Source organism: Myxine glutinosa, chromosome 2 (assembly GCF_964187855.1).
Source record: "Myxine glutinosa chromosome 2, kmMyxGlut1.1, whole genome shotgun sequence".
In the NCBI taxonomy this organism is placed as follows: domain Eukaryota; kingdom Metazoa; phylum Chordata; class Myxini; order Myxiniformes; family Myxinidae; genus Myxine; species Myxine glutinosa.
The window spans coordinates 230,536,526-230,557,116 of NC_136262.1; the positions used below are offsets into that span (position 1 = coordinate 230,536,526).

A 20,591-nucleotide genomic window follows, 5' to 3' on the forward strand; every position below is an offset into this window, starting at 1 on the left:
TTCCCCTGCTCCGCAGACTTGGCACCAAGAGAGATTTACTTGTTTCCTCGTTCCAAAGTGAGTTTCCTTTTTTGGGGAGATTTTCAAACTAATTTAAATGAGAAATGCACTCCTCGGTATATTCAAATTCGCTCACCGCAAACAAAGGTTACATTTGAGAAGCGAATCGAAGCGAAGCCGGTATAAGTGCAATGATCCAACAGGATAACGCAGAGGCTGCGGATTTGCCTTTGAGTTTGTCTTGTCTGAGTTCGATTCTCAACCAGCTAATAAATGGTCAGACTGGCGCTTTGCTGTGTGTGCCCTCTCTCAGGTGAACATTAACTGTGGACTCGTCGGCCATATTAATGATTACTGGTGGACATTTCAAGGTCCATTTGCGTCTTTAAACAAAGAGTAGTCAAGTTATCGCCACAACTTGCTCAGCCTAGGTTGCTGCCCTAATCTGACCAGAGGTTTTCCAGAGGACCTGGGTTCGATTTCCGGTCTGGGCGTGTAATTTTCCCACATATATCAATTTAATTATTTAATTCTAATTGCTTCTAATTGCTCCACTACGCCCCCAGTGGTGTTTATAATAGAGGACATGGATTTGTCCTCCCAATGGAAAAAGACCCTCTCATGTTCAGGTCTTTGGTGCTCCTTCCGTTGGCAGCGGGTGCCCCGGAAGCATTGACAAAAAGAGAGTGGCAATCATATGTGTGGGAAAATTTTCATACTCAGTCAGGGTTGCCCAGATAACTCAGATGGCAGAGCACTGGTACGGTTTTCCAGAGGACCTGGGTTTGATTCCTGGTCTGGGCATGTAATTTTCATATATATATATATATTTAAATAAAAAAATAGCTCGCTCGCATCACCGGAAGCAGCAAAATCGGTTGTGGATCGGGTGTGAGAGGACGTTCAAAGGGGTTCGATCAAAGGCATCCGTGGAGTGAGGTCCACGTCATATTATGCATCATCATCATCGTTCGCGTCCACTCTGCTGGGCAGAGCCTCACAGCATTTTCCCACACGAGGGATGGGGCGGGACAGCGTCACGGGGCCAGTGAGGTCGTGACATGTGATGCGTGAACAGTGACAAAGATCACCGAGTGTGGGAAAGCTGGATGATTGTCTCTCCCCATCCCTCCCGACCCCCACCCACTTCCCACTCATGCAGAACTTTTCAAATTGTCTGTAGAAATTTTGTAAAAATTCTGTAAAAAAAATCTATAGAAATAGAATCGAGAGTAAAAGTCCATAGTTCGACAGTATTATATATTTAATTTCTATGGAACATCTATCTATATACATAAAACCGAAAAACACGGTCCGTCTGTCCGGCCGTTCGGGAAGCCGTCAAGCTGTGATTATGTGTCTGTTAATATCACACTGTCTATTAATGATGTACGTCTATCAATTACGGATTGTTGGAATATAACTTTCGACCTTTTAGAGTGCTGAGATCCCTTCGACCTTTGAAGACCCTTTAAGTCCCCTATGGCCCTTAAGACCACCAAGACACCAAAAGACCACAAAGACCCAAAATACCTTGAAAACCCCGAAGACACTTAAAGACTTAAAAGACCCAAAAGGATGCAAAATAACCAGAAAAACGCAAAGGCACAAAAGACCCCGAAGACCCCAGTAAAGCCATGAAGCTGTGATTATGTGTCTATTAACTATGTACTGTTTGAACGCCGGTTGCATCCTGTCTATTAATTCTGTTCATCTATTAATTTCGTATTGTTGGAGCACACCTTTCGACCCCCTTTATAAAAAACCACCTTTAGAGGCCATTTCGACCCCCTTTAGACTGCTGAGATCCCTTAGACCTTTGAAGAGCCTTTAAATCCCCCAAGTCCCTTAAGACCACCAAGACCCCGAAAGACCACAAAGACCCCAAAATACCCAAAGACCCTTAAAGACTCAAAATACCCAGAGGACAAAAAATAACCAGAAGACCCCCAAAGACTCAAAATACCTCAAAAACCATTAAAGACCAAGAGGAACCAAAAGACCTCGAAGACCCCAAAGATGTAAAAGACCCCAAAGCCTCAAAATACCCCAAAGACCCAAATTACCTAAAAGACCCTTAAAGACAACAATGACCCAAAAGACCACGAAGACCCAAAATACGCTGAAGAGCCTTAAAGACCCAGAAGACCCAAAATATCCTGAAGACTTATGAAGACCCAAAAGACCACGAAGACCCAAAACACCCCAAAGATGCAAAATATACAAAATACCCAACAGTCCCAAAAGACCCTGAAGACCTGTAACACACTTTAGACTCATTAAACCCCAAGATTCTGAAGGCCCTCAGGATCCTGAAGACCACTTTTACCTTTAAGCTTCGACCCTTGACCATTTAGGCATTAGAGCCTTACGCGACGTGGACCTTTTTTGATTACAAATAAATTACAAATAAATTATATCACCAATGTAAGAAATAAATTTATACAAGTACAGATACATTCAAAGTACACCGCCCCCATTCCAAATAAATAAATAAATAACAACCTCCAGCCCGCGCATTGCCGGGGTGCCTTCGGCACACGGCGATGCCACCGTGCAGCACATAGAGACAGTATTGGGTGGGAGAGGTATGCAATAATTGATTGATTAGTTGCATAAATAAAATCAATAAACAGTGATCATAAAATAATTTCTTAATCAATTGGCTAATAGCATACCTCAACCACCAGTGTTTCATCCGAAGCTGTAACTTTTTGATAATTAATTAAATAAGCCATTAAACGAAAAAAAAAAAATCGAATAATTGACTAATCAATAAATAATTAATCGATTAATTGATCAATCAATAAATCAACTATATCCTTTATAGCCACATCACTTGGTCACTGTTGTGTCCGAATATCAGCTTCCTCGCTCAAAATGTGCCTGAGATATTTCCCAGATGAGAAAGAAAATAAATGTGATTAATACCAAAAATAAATAAATAATAATCGTAAAATAATTAAATTCTTTATCAACTGGCTAATAAAATACCTAAACCACCACCGTTTCATACGAATGTGTAACATTTAAACATTAATTAATTAGGTCAATCATCAAATAATTAAATAATTAATAGATCAATTAATTAATCCACAAATCAAAAATACCCTTTACAGCCAAATCACTTGGTCATCGCCATGTCCAAATATAAGTTTCCCAACTCAAAAGGTGCCTGAGATAATGCCCAGATGAGAAAGAAAAGAAATAATGTCTTAATTAATCGATAATAATAATTGAGTAATTAATCAATTAACTGATTAACACCTAGCTCGGCTTCACGCTGTTGAAACCAAAGCTCGCAGAATCATTGGAATCTCCCGCGATGAAGCTGATTGTGAGGGCCCTTCAATCACTCACCGCAGGCAGGTTGGTGGTGTTTCTGTCTTCTACCGACTCCTCTCCGGCCTTGCTCCCCCAGCTCTGTCTGTGCTTGGTCCCCCAAATATTCTGACAGGTCAAACAAGATAGGCCTGCAACCCTCTTCTGGTGAAACTGCCAAAATTAAGGCTCTCTGCTCACCTTCACTCTTTCATTCCTCTTTTCTCCCGCCTCTGGAACAAACTCCCTCACTCTCTTCAATCCCACTCCTCCCTCCAGGTCTTTAAAACAGCTGTTCACCACCATCTCTTATCTTCCCCCATCCAAAACCGTGATCTTTTCTACCCCTGCTAATTCACCCCAGATCCACGTTTTTGAAATTCCGACATCTTTCCTGGAAGTCCTAGCATTGTCCTTGTGTTTTTTACCTCTCCCACCACCACCCCCCTTTCCCATGCCTCCTTCCCCCAAGCCCTCTCCCTCCCACAGATCTCCCGATGTCCCTGTTCTCTAATGTTGTACTTGTGTGCTTCCCTCTCTCCCCATCTTGTTTCCTGCTCCCTTTATTATATGTTTTTTTAATGTGTCAGTTTGGTTTTTTGTGATCAATGTTAGCTCTTACACGAGCCTCAATCTTGTATACAAAAAAAAAGAAAAATCAAAAACACACACACACACACACACATATATATATATATATATATATATATATATATATATATATATATATAGTTTTTGCAAAAGCACGTGCTCGCTATTCTGGCCAAATTTGAGTTTCCTAGATCAATGGATGGGTGAGATATCGCCCAGACAAACAAACAAACAAACAAGAAAGCAAGAAAACAAAAAAGTGGAGTGAAAACTGAGTGCTCCCTTTCAGTGCGCGTCATCGTCTGGCCCCTTCGGTCCCCGGCAATGACGTCATGCAGCGTCTGGAGATGGAATAGGAAAGGCGTGGTGCACAACATGGGATAGATGATGACGATGACGATGATGATAGGTGCAATGACTTTCAAGTATTTAAATTTGATATCTGAATAAGGTTTTGTGTTGTAACACTTCAATGTGTTCATTTATCCCACACGTCCAATCCTGATCTTTTAAAAATCATTCTTCATACTTACAAAGATGGTGGATACTGGTATCAAACAAGGCAAGGAACAAACATTTTCAAAAGGAAGTAAAAACACTTTTTACAACAATCTTTCTTTGCCTTTTCATCATATCTGACACCCAGCACACTGCAGCCCCCAAGTGATGTCTTTACCACAACACTTCGCAACCAGAATGCCTAACACCTCTCAGCTTGGAAGGTAAAAATTTGTTTGTGACTTCACTCTGATACCAGTGAGAATATGAATGTTCAACGACAGCCTTTTTGTATTCAAACTACTTTAGGCTTCGTTCATTTTCACTACTACCTCTTCTTTCGTTCTTTTTTCATTATGTATCATTAATTACCCTAACACTGAACACCACCATCTGCGACGTTAAAAGTGTTTCGTTTTAAGGGTTTTCAATCACGTGGAGCACTTTGCAAAGGGTCTCCAACTTTAGTAGAATCGTTTATCAAAACGACTTTCCTTTGCAAACCCTGAGGATAATGCGAGAGCTTAACTGAAGGGCAAAACGATCCCACCACTTTGGAAGAAGGAAATTCATGGACCAGAGATGTGATTTATTTTACCTCTTTTACTTGTGATGATTAACAGTCGGGTGTAAACCGAAAAGTGTATTTTTAGTTGCCTTTTTTTTTCTTTTTCTTTTTTGCATACAAGATCGAGGCTCGTGTAAGAGCTAACATTAATGACAAAAAAAAAACAACGGACACATAAGACGAAATAAAGAGAGCGGGAGATAAGATGGGGAAAGAGGGAGAAGCACACAAGTACTGTACAACATTTGAGAGCAGGGACATCGGGAGATCTGTGGGAGGGAGAGGGCTTTGGGGAAGGAGGCATGGGGAGGGGAGGGGGGGGGGGTGGGAGAGGTGAAAAAAATAAAACATGGACACTGCTAGGACTTCCAGGAAAGAAGTCGGTATTTCAAAAAAGTGGATCTGGGGTGAATTAGCGGGGGTAGAAAAGATCAAGGTTTTGGATGGAGCAAGATAAGAGATGGTGGTGAACAGCTGTTTTAAAGACGTGGAGGGAGGAGTGGGATTGAAGAGAGTGAGGGAGTTTGTTCCAGAGGTGGGAGAAAAGAGGAATGAAAGAGTGAAGGTGAGCAGAGAGTCTTGATTTTGGCAATTTCACCAGAAGAGGGTTGCTGGCAGATGTTGTGCGACCTGAAGGAGTATTTGGGTGACAGAGCACAGACAGGGCTGGGGGAGCTAGGCCAGAGAGGAGTCGGTAGAAGACAGAAAGACCACCAACCTGCCTGCAGTGAGTGAGTGAAAGGCCCTCACAATCAGCTTCATTGCGGGAGATTCAAATGATTCTGAAGTTATTGTGTTATTGGATTGCAGGAAAAAGGCTCATGGAGGAGCTGCAGCACAAATCACATGCAGACAAACACACGAGACAACACCGGACATGACTTCAGACAAACAAAAGTGCTGAGCTAAGGGGAAGATGCGTCACCTCCGGTGGGTACCAGTGCACGGTGGGTACCAGTGATGCCATATCTACGATGTCCATTTTCTGTCCGCATCCTACTGGGTAATTTGGGAGAAATACCCGCTTCCCCTACCACAATTGCATGCCAACCCATGGTTTTGTCCATGCGTTATCTTCTAAATGCTGAACATCAAGCAAGAAAGCAGCACGTGCCATTTGTAAAGTCTTTGGTATGAATCGGTCATGGTAAGTATTGAACCACCGAACTCCCAGACTCAAGGCAGATGCTCTATCTATTACGCCACCGGATCTGATTTTGGAACACTAATTCAATTAATTTCAATGAAGCAAAAAACCTTCCAGCACATATTACGTTGCTGAAAGAATAAATGCACTTTCATTCGCATTAACTGCAGAGTGAAGTCATATTATACAGGTAATCTATGTGAGGGTATTTTTATGGCATAGCCCATAGCGCATTCTTAAAATTTCAGGTCAATTGGATGAAAATTGACCATTTTATGCAACCTTGACCTTTGACCTTTTGATCTAAAAAAAAAGGAATCAGCTTGTAGCTTTTGAATGGTGAACCAATTCAGTGACCAATATGCAAATCTTAAAATTTCAGGTCAATCACATGAAAATTGACGACTTTATGTGATGCTGACCTTTGACCTTTTGATCTTTGATCAAATTATTAACTTGCCTTCTCCATATTCTCAAATTAAAGCTTTGTTGAAAAGGTGATGACAAAACTCAAGTGGTAAATTGAAATTTCAGGTCAATCACATGAAAATTGACAATTTTATGTGATGCTGACCTTTGACCTATTGACCAACAACAACAACATGCATTTTAAGGCCATTTTCCCTGCTAGAGCGGGGGTTAGCCTTGCGGTCCCCATGACAATCTTCTCCATTTTGCCCTATTTTCTGCATCTCTCCTTGTTAACCCCCTTGCCCCCATTTCTTCTTCCACCATCTTTAGCCAAGTCTTTCTCGGTCTTCCCCGTCCTCTACTTCCTTCTACATTCATTTCCATCACTCTTCTCAACCAGTCACTTTCATCCTTCCTCGACACATGACCAAACCATCTCAACCTGTTTCTCTTCACAGCATCCATCACAGGCTCTATTCCCATCATCTTTCGCAATTCGTCACTTGTCTTCCTCTCTCTCAACGATACTCCACACATCCGTCGAACCATTCGCATTTCCACCCTTTCCAGCCTTCGTTGCTGCTTTATCTTCTAAATTCGCATTAATGAGTTCATTACTCATGAGTTACTCACTCACTTACTCAGTTACTCACTCACATTACTCACTCATGAGACATGAGTTCATTACTCATGTCTCGCTCCCATAAATCATAACACTTCTCACACATGCAGCATACACCTTTCCCTTCAGCTTCAACAACACTCCCCTCCTCGTCAGCACGCCACTCAGTTCCCGAAACTTCTTCCATGCACATCTCACTCGAGCAACCATTGCCAGGTCTGATCCACCTTCTCCATTCAGCACGTCTCCGAGGTAGCAAAATGTTTTCACACCTTCATCTTCACGCCGTCTCCAACATCCAACTCAACATTTCCTCCATCTGCAGCTCCCTCTGTGCACACCTTACATTTGAATGTATTTGACCTATTGACCAAATTATGAATTTACCTTCTCCATATTCTCATAATAAATATTTGTTGAAAATTCGATGACAAAACTCAAATGGTAAATTGAGATTTCAGGTCAATTGGATGAAAGTTGATGATTTTATGTGATGCGGACCTTTGACCTTTTGACAAATTATGAATTTACCTTCTCCATATTCTCATAATAAATATTTGTTGAAAATTCGATGACAAAACTCAAATGGTAAATTGAGATTTCAGGTCAATTGGATGAAAGTTGATGATTTTATGTGATGCGGACCTTTGACCTTTTGACAAATTATGAATTTACCTTCTCCATATTCTCATAATAAATATTTGTTGAAAATTCGATGACAAAACTCAAATGCTAAATTGAGATTTCAGGTCAATTGGATGAAAGTTGATGATTTTATGTGATGCGGACCTTTGACCTTTTGACAAATTATGAATTTACCTTCTCCATATTCTCATAATAAATATTTGTTGAAAATTCGATGACAAAACTCAAATGCTAAATTGAGATTTCAGGTCAATTGGATGAAAGTTGATGATTTTATGTGATGCGGACCTTTGACCTTTTGACAAATTATGAATTTACCTTCTCCATATTCTCATAATAAATATTTGTTGAAAATTCGATGACAAAACTCAAATGCTAAATTGAGATTTCAGGTCAATTGGATGAAAGTTGATGATTTTATGTGATGCGGACCTTTGACCTTTTGACAAATTATGAATTTACCTTCTCCATATTCTCATAATAAATATTTGTTGAAAATTCGATGACAAAACTCAAATGCTAAATTGAGATTTCAGGTCAATTGGATGAAAGTTGATGATTTTATGTGATGCGGACCTTTGACCTTTTGACAAATTATGAATTTACCTTCTCCATATTCTCATAATAAATATTTGTTGAAAATTCGATGACAAAACTCAAATGCTAAATTGAGATTTCAGGTCAATTGGATGAAAGTTGATGATTTTATGTGATGCGGACCTTTGACCTTTTGACAAATTATGAATTTACCTTCTCCATATTCTCATAATAAATATTTGTTGAAAATTCGATGACAAAACTCAAATGCTAAATTGAGATTTCAGGTCAATTGGATGAAAGTTGATGATTTTATGTGATGCGGACCTTTGACCTTTTGACAAATTATGAATTTACCTTCTCCATATTCTCATAATAAATCTTTGTTGAAAATTCGATGACAAAACTCAAATGCTAAATTGAGATTTCAGGTCAATTGGATGAAAGTTGATGATTTTATGTGATGCGGACCTTTGACCTTTTGACAAATTATGAATTTACCTTCTCCATATTCTCATAATAAATATTTGTTGAAAATTCGATGACAAAACTCAAATGGTAAATTGAGATTTCAGGTCAATTGGATGAAAGTTGATGATTTTATGTGATGCGGACCTTTGACCTTTTGACAAATTATGAATTTACCTTCTCCATATTCTCATAATAAATATTTGTTGAAAATTCGATGACAAAACTCAAATGGTAAATTGAGATTTCAGGTCAATTGGATGAAAGTTGATGATTTTATGTGATGCGGACCTTTGACCTTTTGACAAATTATGAATTTACCTTCTCCATATTCTCATAATAAATATTTGTTGAAAATTCGATGACAAAACTCAAATGGTAAATTGAGATTTCAGGTCAATTGGATGAAAGTTGATAATTTTATGTGATGCGGACCTTTGACCTTTTGACAAATTATGAATTTACCTTCTCCATATTCTCATAATAAATATTTGTTGAAAATTCGATGACAAAACTCAAATGGTAAATTGAGATTTCAGGTCAATTGCATGAAAGTTGATGATTTTATGTGATGCGGACCTTTGACCTTTTGACAAATTATGAATTTACCTTCTCCATATTCTCATAATGAATATTTGTTGAAATTTGATGACAAAACTCAAATGGTAAATTGAGATTTCAGGTCAATTGGATGAAAGTTGATGATTTTATGTGATGCGGACCTTTGACCTTTTGACAAATTATGAATTTACCTTCTCCATATTCTCATAATAAATATTTGTTGAAATTTGATGACAATATCTCAAATGGTAAATTGAGATTTCAGGTCAATTGGATGAAAGTTGATGATTTTATGTGATGCGGACCTTTGACCTTTTGACCTTTTGACAAATTATGAATTTACCTTCTCCATATTCTCATAATAAATATTTGTTGAAATTTGATGACAATATCTCAAATGGTAAATTGAAATTTCAGGTCAATTGGATGAAAGTTGATGATTTTTTGTGATGCGGACCTTTGACCTTTTGACCAAATTATGAATTTACGTTCTCCATATTCTCATAATAAATCTTTGTTGAAAATTTGATGACAATATCTCAAATGGAAAAAGGTTACGGCCCAAACAGACATGCACACACACAGACAGACACACACACACAGACACACAGACACACACACAGAGACACACACACACACACAGACAGATAGACATACAGACAGACACACATACAGACAGACATACACACAGACAGACAGACACACACACAGACAGACACACACACACAGACAGACACACACACAGACAGACACACACACAGACAGACACACACACACACACACACACACACACACACAGAAGTGATTACAAAACCCCGTCTCCGACTGTGCATCGGATGGGATAATAAACCAGTGTCTCAATGCAATCTCTTCACTTTCATGGTGACAGACATCTTAGAGACTTATTTGTACTTCAAAAAAAAAAATGATACCTACATTATTTGCAAACTAGTATCCCCCTCCCCTCCACCCCTTCTACGCCGCTGTTAGACCTTCGGTCTTGTCATTTAATCATTCGAGCTCGAGTTACTTTGAAAAACTCCAAATGTAATTTTAAATGTTGTGACCTTTTGAAGGACTTTTGTTAACTTTCCAGCAAACAAATATTTCTCCACGCCACGATTACTTGTGCTGATCATGATTACAACATGACGGGTGGGTAACATTTTTAGTAGGATAGTTGTTGAGAAAGGCAATCTGTTATTGGCTTAAGACACAATGGAATATTCATCCGGAAATGTAACTCGGCTCAGATGAGGGCTTTCACTGCCTATTCAAAATTGGATTTGAAACAACGATGACGGAAAAACAAAAAACTTGTAATGCATTTCCAAATTTAGTCAGCTTGGCATTTGATGTGATTGAGCTCGTGTAAAGCGACGTGAAATGTTCGCCGAACAAAGTGGCAAAGAAATGGGCAACACGAAGGCGCAACGCAGGAGCATTGTTATGCAGGTAATGAGTTGTTAACAAGGAAAATAGGCAATGAAGGCCTCGTGAAGAGATCCCTGCCCTTTTGCTGGCATTTGGTGCCATATATGGAAACATCAGCTTTCAAACTCCTACAGAACGCGTCAGGTTAGAGTTTCTGCTCTGCAATATGGCCGACTCTCTAGTAGAAATCTGGTCATCATAGAAAACTCTTTGTTTATCTCACACAATGCTGGCTTTGAAATGAGCCATGCTCAAACTGAGCCAGATGTTTTATCAAATGGTTAAATATTTGTTTCTTTCTCTACCGGCTGCTGTGGGCTTGATTCCCGGAGCGATTCACTCTCCCAGACCCATACTTAGCAAGCATGGCGGGTATGGCGAGGGATCTTCAATGCCCTTCAGCAATCAATGGTTGTAGACCGATTGCCAGCTTAGTGTCCCATATGAGGGATGATACACTTTTTGAGGCGATATCCTGTTTGCGGAACCATACGCAGTATATATTCAGGTGCATAATCGACCCCGGAATCAATATCTCAAAGACGAGTGTGCAACCTCTGCACTCTCCCGTCGAAACATAATGATAATAGTTTTCATCATGATATTTTTCAATCATGACAGAATCTTTATCCTTCTAAACATCCACAATCTTCTCTCTGGCCTTGCCCCCCCAGCTCTCTCTGGGCTCTGTCCCCCAAATATTCCTACAGGTCGCACAAGATCTGCCTGCAACCCTCTTATGGTTAAACTGCCAAAATCTAGACTCTCTGCTCACCTTCACTCCTTCATACCTCTTTTCTCCCGCCTCTGGAACAAACTCCCCCACTCTCTTCAATCCCACTCCTCCCTCCAGGTCTTTAAAACAGCTGTTCACCACCATCTCTTATCTTCCCCCATCCAAAACCTTGATCTTTTCTACCCATGTTAATTCACCCCAGATCCACTTTTTTGAAATTCCGACTTCTTTCCTGGAAGTCCTCGTGTGTAAAGATGGCTATGGTGATGGCTATGGTGAACAGTCCATGTGTTTTTGTTTTTTTTACCTCTCTCACCCCCCACACCCTTCCCATGCCTCCTCCCCCCAAGCCCTCTCCCTCCCACAGATCTCCCGATGTCCCTGCTCTCAAATGTTGTGTTTGTGTGCTACCCCATCTCTCCCCATCTTGTCTCCCACTCCTTTTATTATATGTTTTATGTGTCCCTTTTTTTTTTTGTCATTAATGTTAGCTCTTACACGAGCCTCGGTCTTATATAGAAAAAAAACAAAAGAAAACAAATCCCCGACATCACCGACTTCATCATCACCGACTTCATCATCACGTCTTTCCGTCTTCTACCGACTCCTCTCTGGCCTTGCCTCCCCCCAGCCCTCTCTGGGCTCTGTCCCCCAAATATTCCTACAAGTCGCACAAGATCTGCCTGCAACCCTCTGATGGTTAAACTGCCAAAATCAAGACTTTCTGCTCACCTTCACTCCTTCATTCCTCTTTTCTCCCGCCTCTGGAACAAACTCCCTCACTCTCTTCAATCCCACTCCACCCTCCAGGTCTTTAAAACAGCTGTTCACCACCGTCTCTTATCCTCCCCCATCCAAAACCTTGATCTTTTCTACTCCCGCTAATTTCGGTCCCCTTGTGTTTTATACTTCTCCCACCCCCCCCCCCTTCCCACGCCTCCTGCCCCCAAGCCCTCTCCCTCCCACACTTCTCCCTGCTCTCAAATGTTGTCGTTGTGTGCTTCCCCTTCTCTCCCCATCTTGTCTTCCGCTCCCTCTTTTTGTATATTTTGTTTGTCTGGTTGATTTGTTTGTGAAATAAATGTTAGCTCTTTCACGAGCCTCGATTCAGTATACAAAAAAAAACTGACTTCATTGTACTCCATTTTGAGTTTAGTCTGGGTATAATTTCTCATGGAATTGGATTTGGCATAAACGATGCATCATGGTGTGCTGTGCTCGGAAGGGATATCATGCCAGCTATTCCGTCTGCTAACATCAATGTTAGTTATAGATACCATAATGCCTTTATGGTATCTTGCACCGTAAGAGTCGGCCATTGCAAGCCAATATCTTGGCCAAATTACAAATTCCTGCCCGAACAAGGGCTCTGCGTCAGCAGTATATGACCGTGGAGTAATAGTGATACAACCAATTGGTTAATCTGATCATGTGCTTGCGAAAGTCAACATCTCTCTGGCTATTCTCAGAGAGTTAACTCAGATTGCGTGTGGCAGTTAACTCAGGCAGTTGCGGGGAATGCAAACAGCCATCTCTCTTCAGGACTTGTCCCCCATATCTACTGCCCCTGATGTTAACTCATCCTGGAAATTCTTCCACAAAATCCTGCTCTCTCTCATGCACAGATTCATCGCATCTCATCTACAATTATCCTCCTCTTCTTCCGACCCATGATGCAATGAATCTTGTTGTGAGGCAGTTGCTCTGAAACAACTTTCCTTCTCTTCCTGGAAAACTAATCCATCTGAAGGCAATCTCAGTGCATTCTAAAAAGTCCGTAACAAGTTTGTGTCCACTCTCAGGACTGCCAGAAAACAACATATCCAACCTCAAGAATGAACTTTTTTAAGCTGTCTGTCTCCCTCCTCTAAAACTTGGTTGCGCCTCGTCAAGTCTTTCTCTGGAATATGCTCCGCTTCCATCCCTTCCCTTTCTTCACATGGCAACACAGCTGACTGCACTCGTGAGAAGGTTGAACGTCTCAATTCTGTGTTTGCAACCAAATATTGGTCCCCTAACCCTCACTCTCGGTACCGACCCTTCCCTGTCGTACCAACTGCACCTGAGAAGGTTGGTTTGGGAAGGTTCTCCCAACCCTCGACTCTCACTCTGCTGCAGCACGACTAAGGTAAGTTCTACCCAACATACGAATTTCTTATTTGTTAATTTAATTAAATATTTAATCAATAATTTAATGATCACATTTTAATATAATCAATTAATTAACTGTTGTCTTCATTATGACCCCGGTGTGTACCCCGGTTTAGAATAGGTACACCGTATCCCTGCGCATCGTAAGAGGCGACTAAGGGTTGGCGTCAGGAAGAGCATCCGGCCATAAAAACATTGCCTCAAACAAGGAACCATGATTGTCATGGGGCCCGCAAGGCTAACCCCCGCTCTGGTGGGGAAAATGGCCTTAAAAACGATCATTCATTCATTCATTCTTCATTATTTGTTTATTCATTTATTTATTTATTTATTCTGTTTCGCCAAGTGTCACTTTAGGAGTGATTTCTAGTTTGTTTGGCTGTCTGTGAGCAGGATATCTCAAAGTTGTGGAAAGATTCAGACAAAATTTGGTGGACAGGTTGGGAGTGTGGCAAGGACTAATTAATTAGATATTGGTGAACGTCTGGATCCGGATACGAGAATTTTTTATTTTTTAAAAGTGTTTCTTCACCATTGAGAGATGAAGGCAAAAACGATATATAACATGATATTTCAAAAGTTGTGGACGAGTTATGACACAACTTGGTGGACAAGTTGTTGAGGTGACAGAACAAGCCGATTCGATTTTGGTTCAGGTCCTAATCCAGATCCGGCCTACCATTGGGACACAAAATGTAACCTGTTCAGCCTGGTGGAGGTATGCTCTCTAGGAGTGCCGTTCAAGTTTATTATGTCAACTGCGAGTCTGGACTGCAATCCGTCACAAGGGAAGGATAACAATGGAAATCATTAAAGTTGTTCTTCTTATACCATCGACCAGTTTCACCACCTGAGCAGTTCACCAGCTCATGATGCTCGGAGCATAGCTTCAAATCCCTTAAAGTAAACATATTTGCCGATAGTTTACTAATACCCTTGTGATTCATAATTTCAAATACTGTACATTAATGGCACCCAAGCCAAATTATGCATGCATGGATGGAGGTTATGTTTTCAGCTCTGTCTGTCTGTCTGTCTGTCAAGTATTTTGGTGGGTCTTGTGCATTATATTGTCTGTCTGTCTGTCTGTTTGTATGTCAATCACCTACAGGTCACAATTTTAAACTGATCTTCACGAAACTTAACCAAATGGTAGAGTTGGTCATAAGGAAGAGGCCCATTGATTTTGAGGTCAAAGGTCACCTTGAGGTCAAATTTCTAAAATTGTCATTTTTCATCAGATCGACTTGAAAATTGAACAGCATTTTCATATTGGGTCACTAAATTGGGAAACAAACTATTTTTGAGGTCAAAAGGTCAACTCAAGGTCAAACTTCAAAAATCATCAATTTTAATCCGATTGACCCGAGCTTTGATTAAGATTTTTTGTATACTGAATCGAAGCTCGTGAAAGAGCTGACATTTACTTCGCAAACAAATCAACCAGACAAACAAAATATATAAAAAGAGGGAGCGGAAGACAAGATGGGGAGAGAACGGGAAGCACAAAAACACTTGAGAGCACACAACATTTGAGAGCAGGGAGATGTGTGGGAGGGAGAGGGCTTGGGGGGAGGAGGCGTGGGATGGGCGGGGGGGGGGGGGGGGTGGGAGAAGTATAAAACACAAGGACACCAAGGACTTCCAGGACCATCAATTGAGATCATCAATTTTAATCCTAATGAAATGGACAATTTGATGTATCCATGGCAACTTTTTTGGGGGGAGAGTGGATTTTGCAAGTATCAATCAATCAATCAATCAATCATGGTTTTATTATCAATTTGTCGAAGCCAAAGGCTGAATTGTGAATGATTTACAACATAACATAAAATACGACATCATGAAATAAATAAGTCAATAATTTGAAATCACTATAACATCTACAAATAATAAAAATGAATAAAAAATTACTACACTACAAGTACATATTCAAGCATTAATAACATGAAAAATAAGCATCGTTTAAGGTGACGTTCCGCAACCTATGGGTCGCGACCCAATGTTTGGGTCGCGAAGGATTTTCAATCAATGGGTTGCACGATCGTTTCAGAAATCGCGGGAAAAAAACTTTATCGACGATTTACTTCTCCCGACTGAACAGAACAGAGATCAAATGAACGCCGACACAAACTTTATAGTGTGGACTCTTCTACCGCGCTGTACCGATGTACCGCGCATGCATCCGGTCAGTCAGATCATACGTTTAATTTCCGACACGCGAATGTCCATTGCTTTTCATTCGAAAGATTGCGCTGTGAGCGTAAGGTACTCGCCATGGCTAGAAAGTATCAGCCTGTGTTCCTGAACTATGGGTTCACCTTGAATATCGATAAGCACAATGTTCATCGACCACAGTGTGTGATATGCCTTGACGTGTTGGCCAACGAGTCCTTCAGGCCCCAAAAGCTGAAACGGCACCTCGAGAAGAAACATGGAGATCATGTCAACAAGTCGCGGGAGTTTTTTCTCCGGAAAGAACGCGAGATGAACAACAGCAAGTCAGTAATGAGTTTGGCTGTTTTTCCGTCGAAGGGACTGACCAAAGCCAGCTACCTGGTGGCGGAGAAGATAGCCAAAGAAAAGAAACCGTACACTATTGCGGGAAAGTTTTTTGTTTTTTTTCGTAAAAGTATTTCACTGCATTGGCGGTTTGTAGGTTCATAAAGTAATACATGGTAAAGTAAGTATCGTTAAATTTAGTTTTTCATTTCGTCTTTAGAATATTGATGTGTCGGGTTCTTGCTTACTATTACTCGTGCCATGTATACGTTGGTACATCACAACTTCATAAGTTTTATTGTTTGTTGCAATACAGCCATTCTTAAACTTTGCCTCTTTTTTAAAAGTACGTATTGCAATCACATCGTACATATTGAATTTTTATAATGCCTTGGAACAGCGGTTCTTAACCTGGGGGTCGTGACGTACGCGCATACGCGAACAAAATACTGTGTGTGGTATGGACCTTTGTTAGGTTCCTAAAAATGGGCTCAACAAATTGATATGTTATTTATGACCCCTTCATGACCCCGGAAAACCCCAAACGACCCCCAGGTTCGGAACCGCTGCCTTGGAACAAAATCAAGATTTATCATAAAGTGAAAGAAATGTTCATGTGTTGTTTTATTTATCTTGTATTGCAGAGCAACTCATCCTGCCATGCGCCAAGGTGATGTGCAGAGAAGTGTTTGGAGAGACGGCGGCTTCCAAGATAAGCACCATTCCGCTTTCTGCCGACACGATTCGCCGACGGATAATAGACATGGGTGAAGACATCGAGCACCAGCTGTACGCAAACCTAGAGGCCAACAAGTTTGTCATCCAGTTGGACGAGTCAATGGACATCGCACAGAAGGCGTCGATCCTCATCTTTGTTCGTTATCGGCATGGCGATGATTTTATGGAGGATCTTCTGGCATGTGACGAGCTACAGACGAAGACCACGGCCACAGAAATATTCGCAGTCGTCAACAAACACATCGCATTGCATAGCCTCAGGTGGGAAGACTGTGTTGGCGTTTGTACCGATGGTGCGGCATCGATGACAGGTCGGCGCAGCGGTGTCATTAAGCTCATCCAAGATGTGGCACCAGAGGCAAGCTGGACCCAATGCTTCCTCCACCGCGAGGCATTAGCGGCGAAAGAGATGTCACCTGGACTTGCCGAAGTAATGGACATTGCAGTGAAAACAATCGACCATCTCAGGAAGAGCACCCCAAATTCGAGGTTATTTGCAGAGCTGTGTAAGGAGCAAGACGCAGAACACACCACGGCGCTGTATTTTGCAGCTGTTCACTGGCTCTCCAGAGGAGATGCTTTGGCAAGATTGTATGAACTTCGCGACCAGGTCCTCGCATTCTTGGAGGTGGCTAGGTCAGACCTGGCAGTCTACGACAAAAACAACAAATTCATCTCAACATTGGCATACATGGCCGATATCTTCAACTTGTTGAACAATCTGAACATATCGTTCCAGGGCAAAACGAACAAGCAGGCGAAATCCGTGTTCGTAATGTATGACAAGACAAAAACAACAAATTCATCTCAACATTGGCATACATGGCCGATATCTTCAACTTGTTGAACAATGATGAAGCCACTGGTTGGTGGCGTTCAAGCGGTCAAGCTGTTCGGTTCGGTCAAGCGGTTCAAGCGGCGTTCAAGTCAAAGCTGGATCTATGGAAGAGAACAGTACAGACCAATGATGAATTTGACATGTTCGAAAACCTGGATGATCTGCTCAGCAAGAGTGTTGAGGAACGTGTGGACATTAAGGACGTCCTCGTCGAACATCTGGTGAACCTGCGCAAACGATTTGACGAATACTTTCCTGTTGATCCACGCGTGGAGAAGAAGTGGATCCGAGACCCTTATTCAGTCGACGTTCAGCAGTGCTGCAACTTGTCCAACAGATTGAAAGAGGACTTGATCGACATCGTGTCCGACGGTACACTTGAGACACTGTTCAGGAAGGACACTTTAGTAAAGTTTTGGCTGACAGTGTCTCATGAGTACCCAGAGATTGCACATCTCACGGTAATGTTCCTGCTGCCATTCATGACGACGTGGATGTGTGAGGCAGGTTTCTCAACGGTGACGTATCTGAAGTCCAAGTATCGAAACAAACTGGAGACGGTGGCCCTGTGCGCCAACCTGACAATCGCATTGTCGCCGCTTCAAGGCCGAATCGATGATCTCGAAGCCAATATGCAAAGTCAACCATCGCACTGATGTGGACAACCCACATCTACAATGTTGCTAACGGAACATTTGAATTAGGCTTGTAAGTTTCACTTTCGGGTTTAATCAGTGAAAGTTGTTTATTTAATGTTGTTCATGATAATGGAACATTGAACCTGGATATAAGTTCAGATGCATATCGGGTTGTTTCAGTAAAAGTTATTCCTGTTTTGTTTATCAGTTCATGTTACATTTTAAGTTCGTCATCTATTCACGATGAAGATTAAAATAAAGTTCAAACACCTTATCTTGGCGTGTCACTTTAATAATTAAAGTTTTATTCTATTTCACAAAAGATACACCGTCAATGAATGTTGTGAGATTCATCTTCATCTTCATCAGCTTCTTCATCTTCATCAACATCTTCATCATTAAATCTTCACCCGGATTCATCGTAGGGGCGGATTCATCTCTTCCGAAGCTGCTGACAAGGCAGGGAGTTTACGCCTGATTGGCTGACAATAATATCAAGTGGGCGGAGTCTGTGATCGAAGTCGCTGCTCATTCTCAAGGGGGGGGGGGGGGGCATGATCTCTCGCTCTCGCCCTCTCTCCTCATGGTCGTGGAGATCCATACAAAATAACAACAAAATAAGGACAGTGTTTGGTCTGATTGTCGTCACTTTGCTTTATTGTTCAATTACGAATTGTACTACTGTAGGCTACAAAGATGATGAACCGAACCCTTACCAAGATATTAACGTCATAAGCAATCGATATTTCCGTGACGGTTTGTGGGAGGGAGGGGGGGGGGTTCGATGGGTCGCGAGTGGATGCCTGGGTTCTTTATTGGGTCCTGGGCTAAAAAGGTTGCGGAACGCAGGTTTAAGGTACACACAATATTGTAAAATACACCCATTGTCATAAAATACACACATATAAAATACACACGGATAAAATACACACATATAAAATACACACGTATAAAATACACACATATAAAATACACACGTATAAAATACACACGTATAAAATACACACGTATAAAATACACACGTATAAAATACACACGTATAAAATACACACGTATAAAATACACACATATAAAATACACACGTATAAAATACACACGTATAAAATACACACGTATAAAATACACACGTATAAAATACACACGTATAAAATACACACGTATAAAATACACACGTATAAAATACACACGTATAAAATACACACATATAAAATACACACGTATAAAATACACACGTATAAAATACACACGTATAAAATACACACATATAAAATACACACGTATAAAATACTCACGTATAAAATACACACGTATAAAATACACACGTATAAAATACACACGTATAAAATACACACGTATAAAATACACACATATAAAATACACGTATAAACTACACACATATAAAATACACAAGTATAAAATACACACGTATAAAATACACACATATAAAATACACACATATAAAATACACACATATAAAATACACACGTATAAAATACACACATATAAAATACACACGTATAAAATACACACGTATAAAATACATACTGTTAAAATGGCTGCAATAATAAGTACCACGTTCCAAGATGAAAATTTCCTTAAAATATAAAACTAGGATATATTTTAAGTTATGAATCTCACTTGGAGAATATGTATTAAGAGATTAATCTTACTTAGAACACATTCATGGTATTTAAAAGTCTAACTATATAAGGCATTGCACTCTTTCTGTAACGTTCAGTCCTGCACCTAATTTCTATAAGCTTATTGCTGTGACGTAATTGTCTAAGTGACGATTAGATTGTTTGTTTGGTAACCAGTCTGGGAATCTACGATACAAAGAAGCTGCAAAGTTACTACAAAGTAGTTCACGACGTTCGTGCAGTGAATTCAACTGGCAGGTACTCAAAGCATTGCAGTAGGAATCATAATCGGCAGCAAAAATAATTCTCAATGCTCTTCTTTGTATCGATTCAATCAATGCATGCTGTTGTTGTATCAATGAGGAATGCCATACGGGACGGCAATATTCTAACATAGGTCTGATGTAAGAAATGGACACAGTGATAAGATCCTCTATCGGAATATGGAACTTCCTCAAAGATCGAAGCATTTACAGCTTTCTCGACGCTTTCAAAACGATGAGGTTTACATGATCTGCCCACTTGAGATCATTGTTGACAACAAC

The 20,591-nt window shown here is 40.6% G+C and overlaps 2 protein-coding genes across 2 annotated transcripts in view; one reads left to right on the forward strand and one right to left on the reverse strand.

Moving 5' to 3' along the window:
• LOC137422149 (protein unc-13 homolog B-like) overlaps nt 1-268 on the reverse strand; it is a 180,088-nt gene extending 179,820 nt beyond the window's left edge. The window contains exon 1 of the mRNA XM_078772341.1: nt 1-268. This exon is cut by the window's left edge and continues 36 nt beyond it. The gene's annotated coding sequence lies outside the window, so the exon portion shown is untranslated.
• Nucleotides 269-13,478: 13,210 nt separating this feature from the next.
• LOC144890846 (SCAN domain-containing protein 3-like) lies at nt 13,479-20,325 on the forward strand. The gene is made up of 6 exons (XM_078772705.1): nt 13,479-13,667; nt 14,532-14,593; nt 16,413-16,465; nt 16,837-17,566; nt 17,812-18,229; nt 20,224-20,325. The coding sequence occupies exons 1-6, from the start codon at nt 13,479-13,481 to the stop codon at nt 20,323-20,325; spliced, it is 1,554 nt and encodes a 517-aa protein (XP_078628831.1).
• Nucleotides 20,326-20,591: the final 266 nt, after the last annotated feature.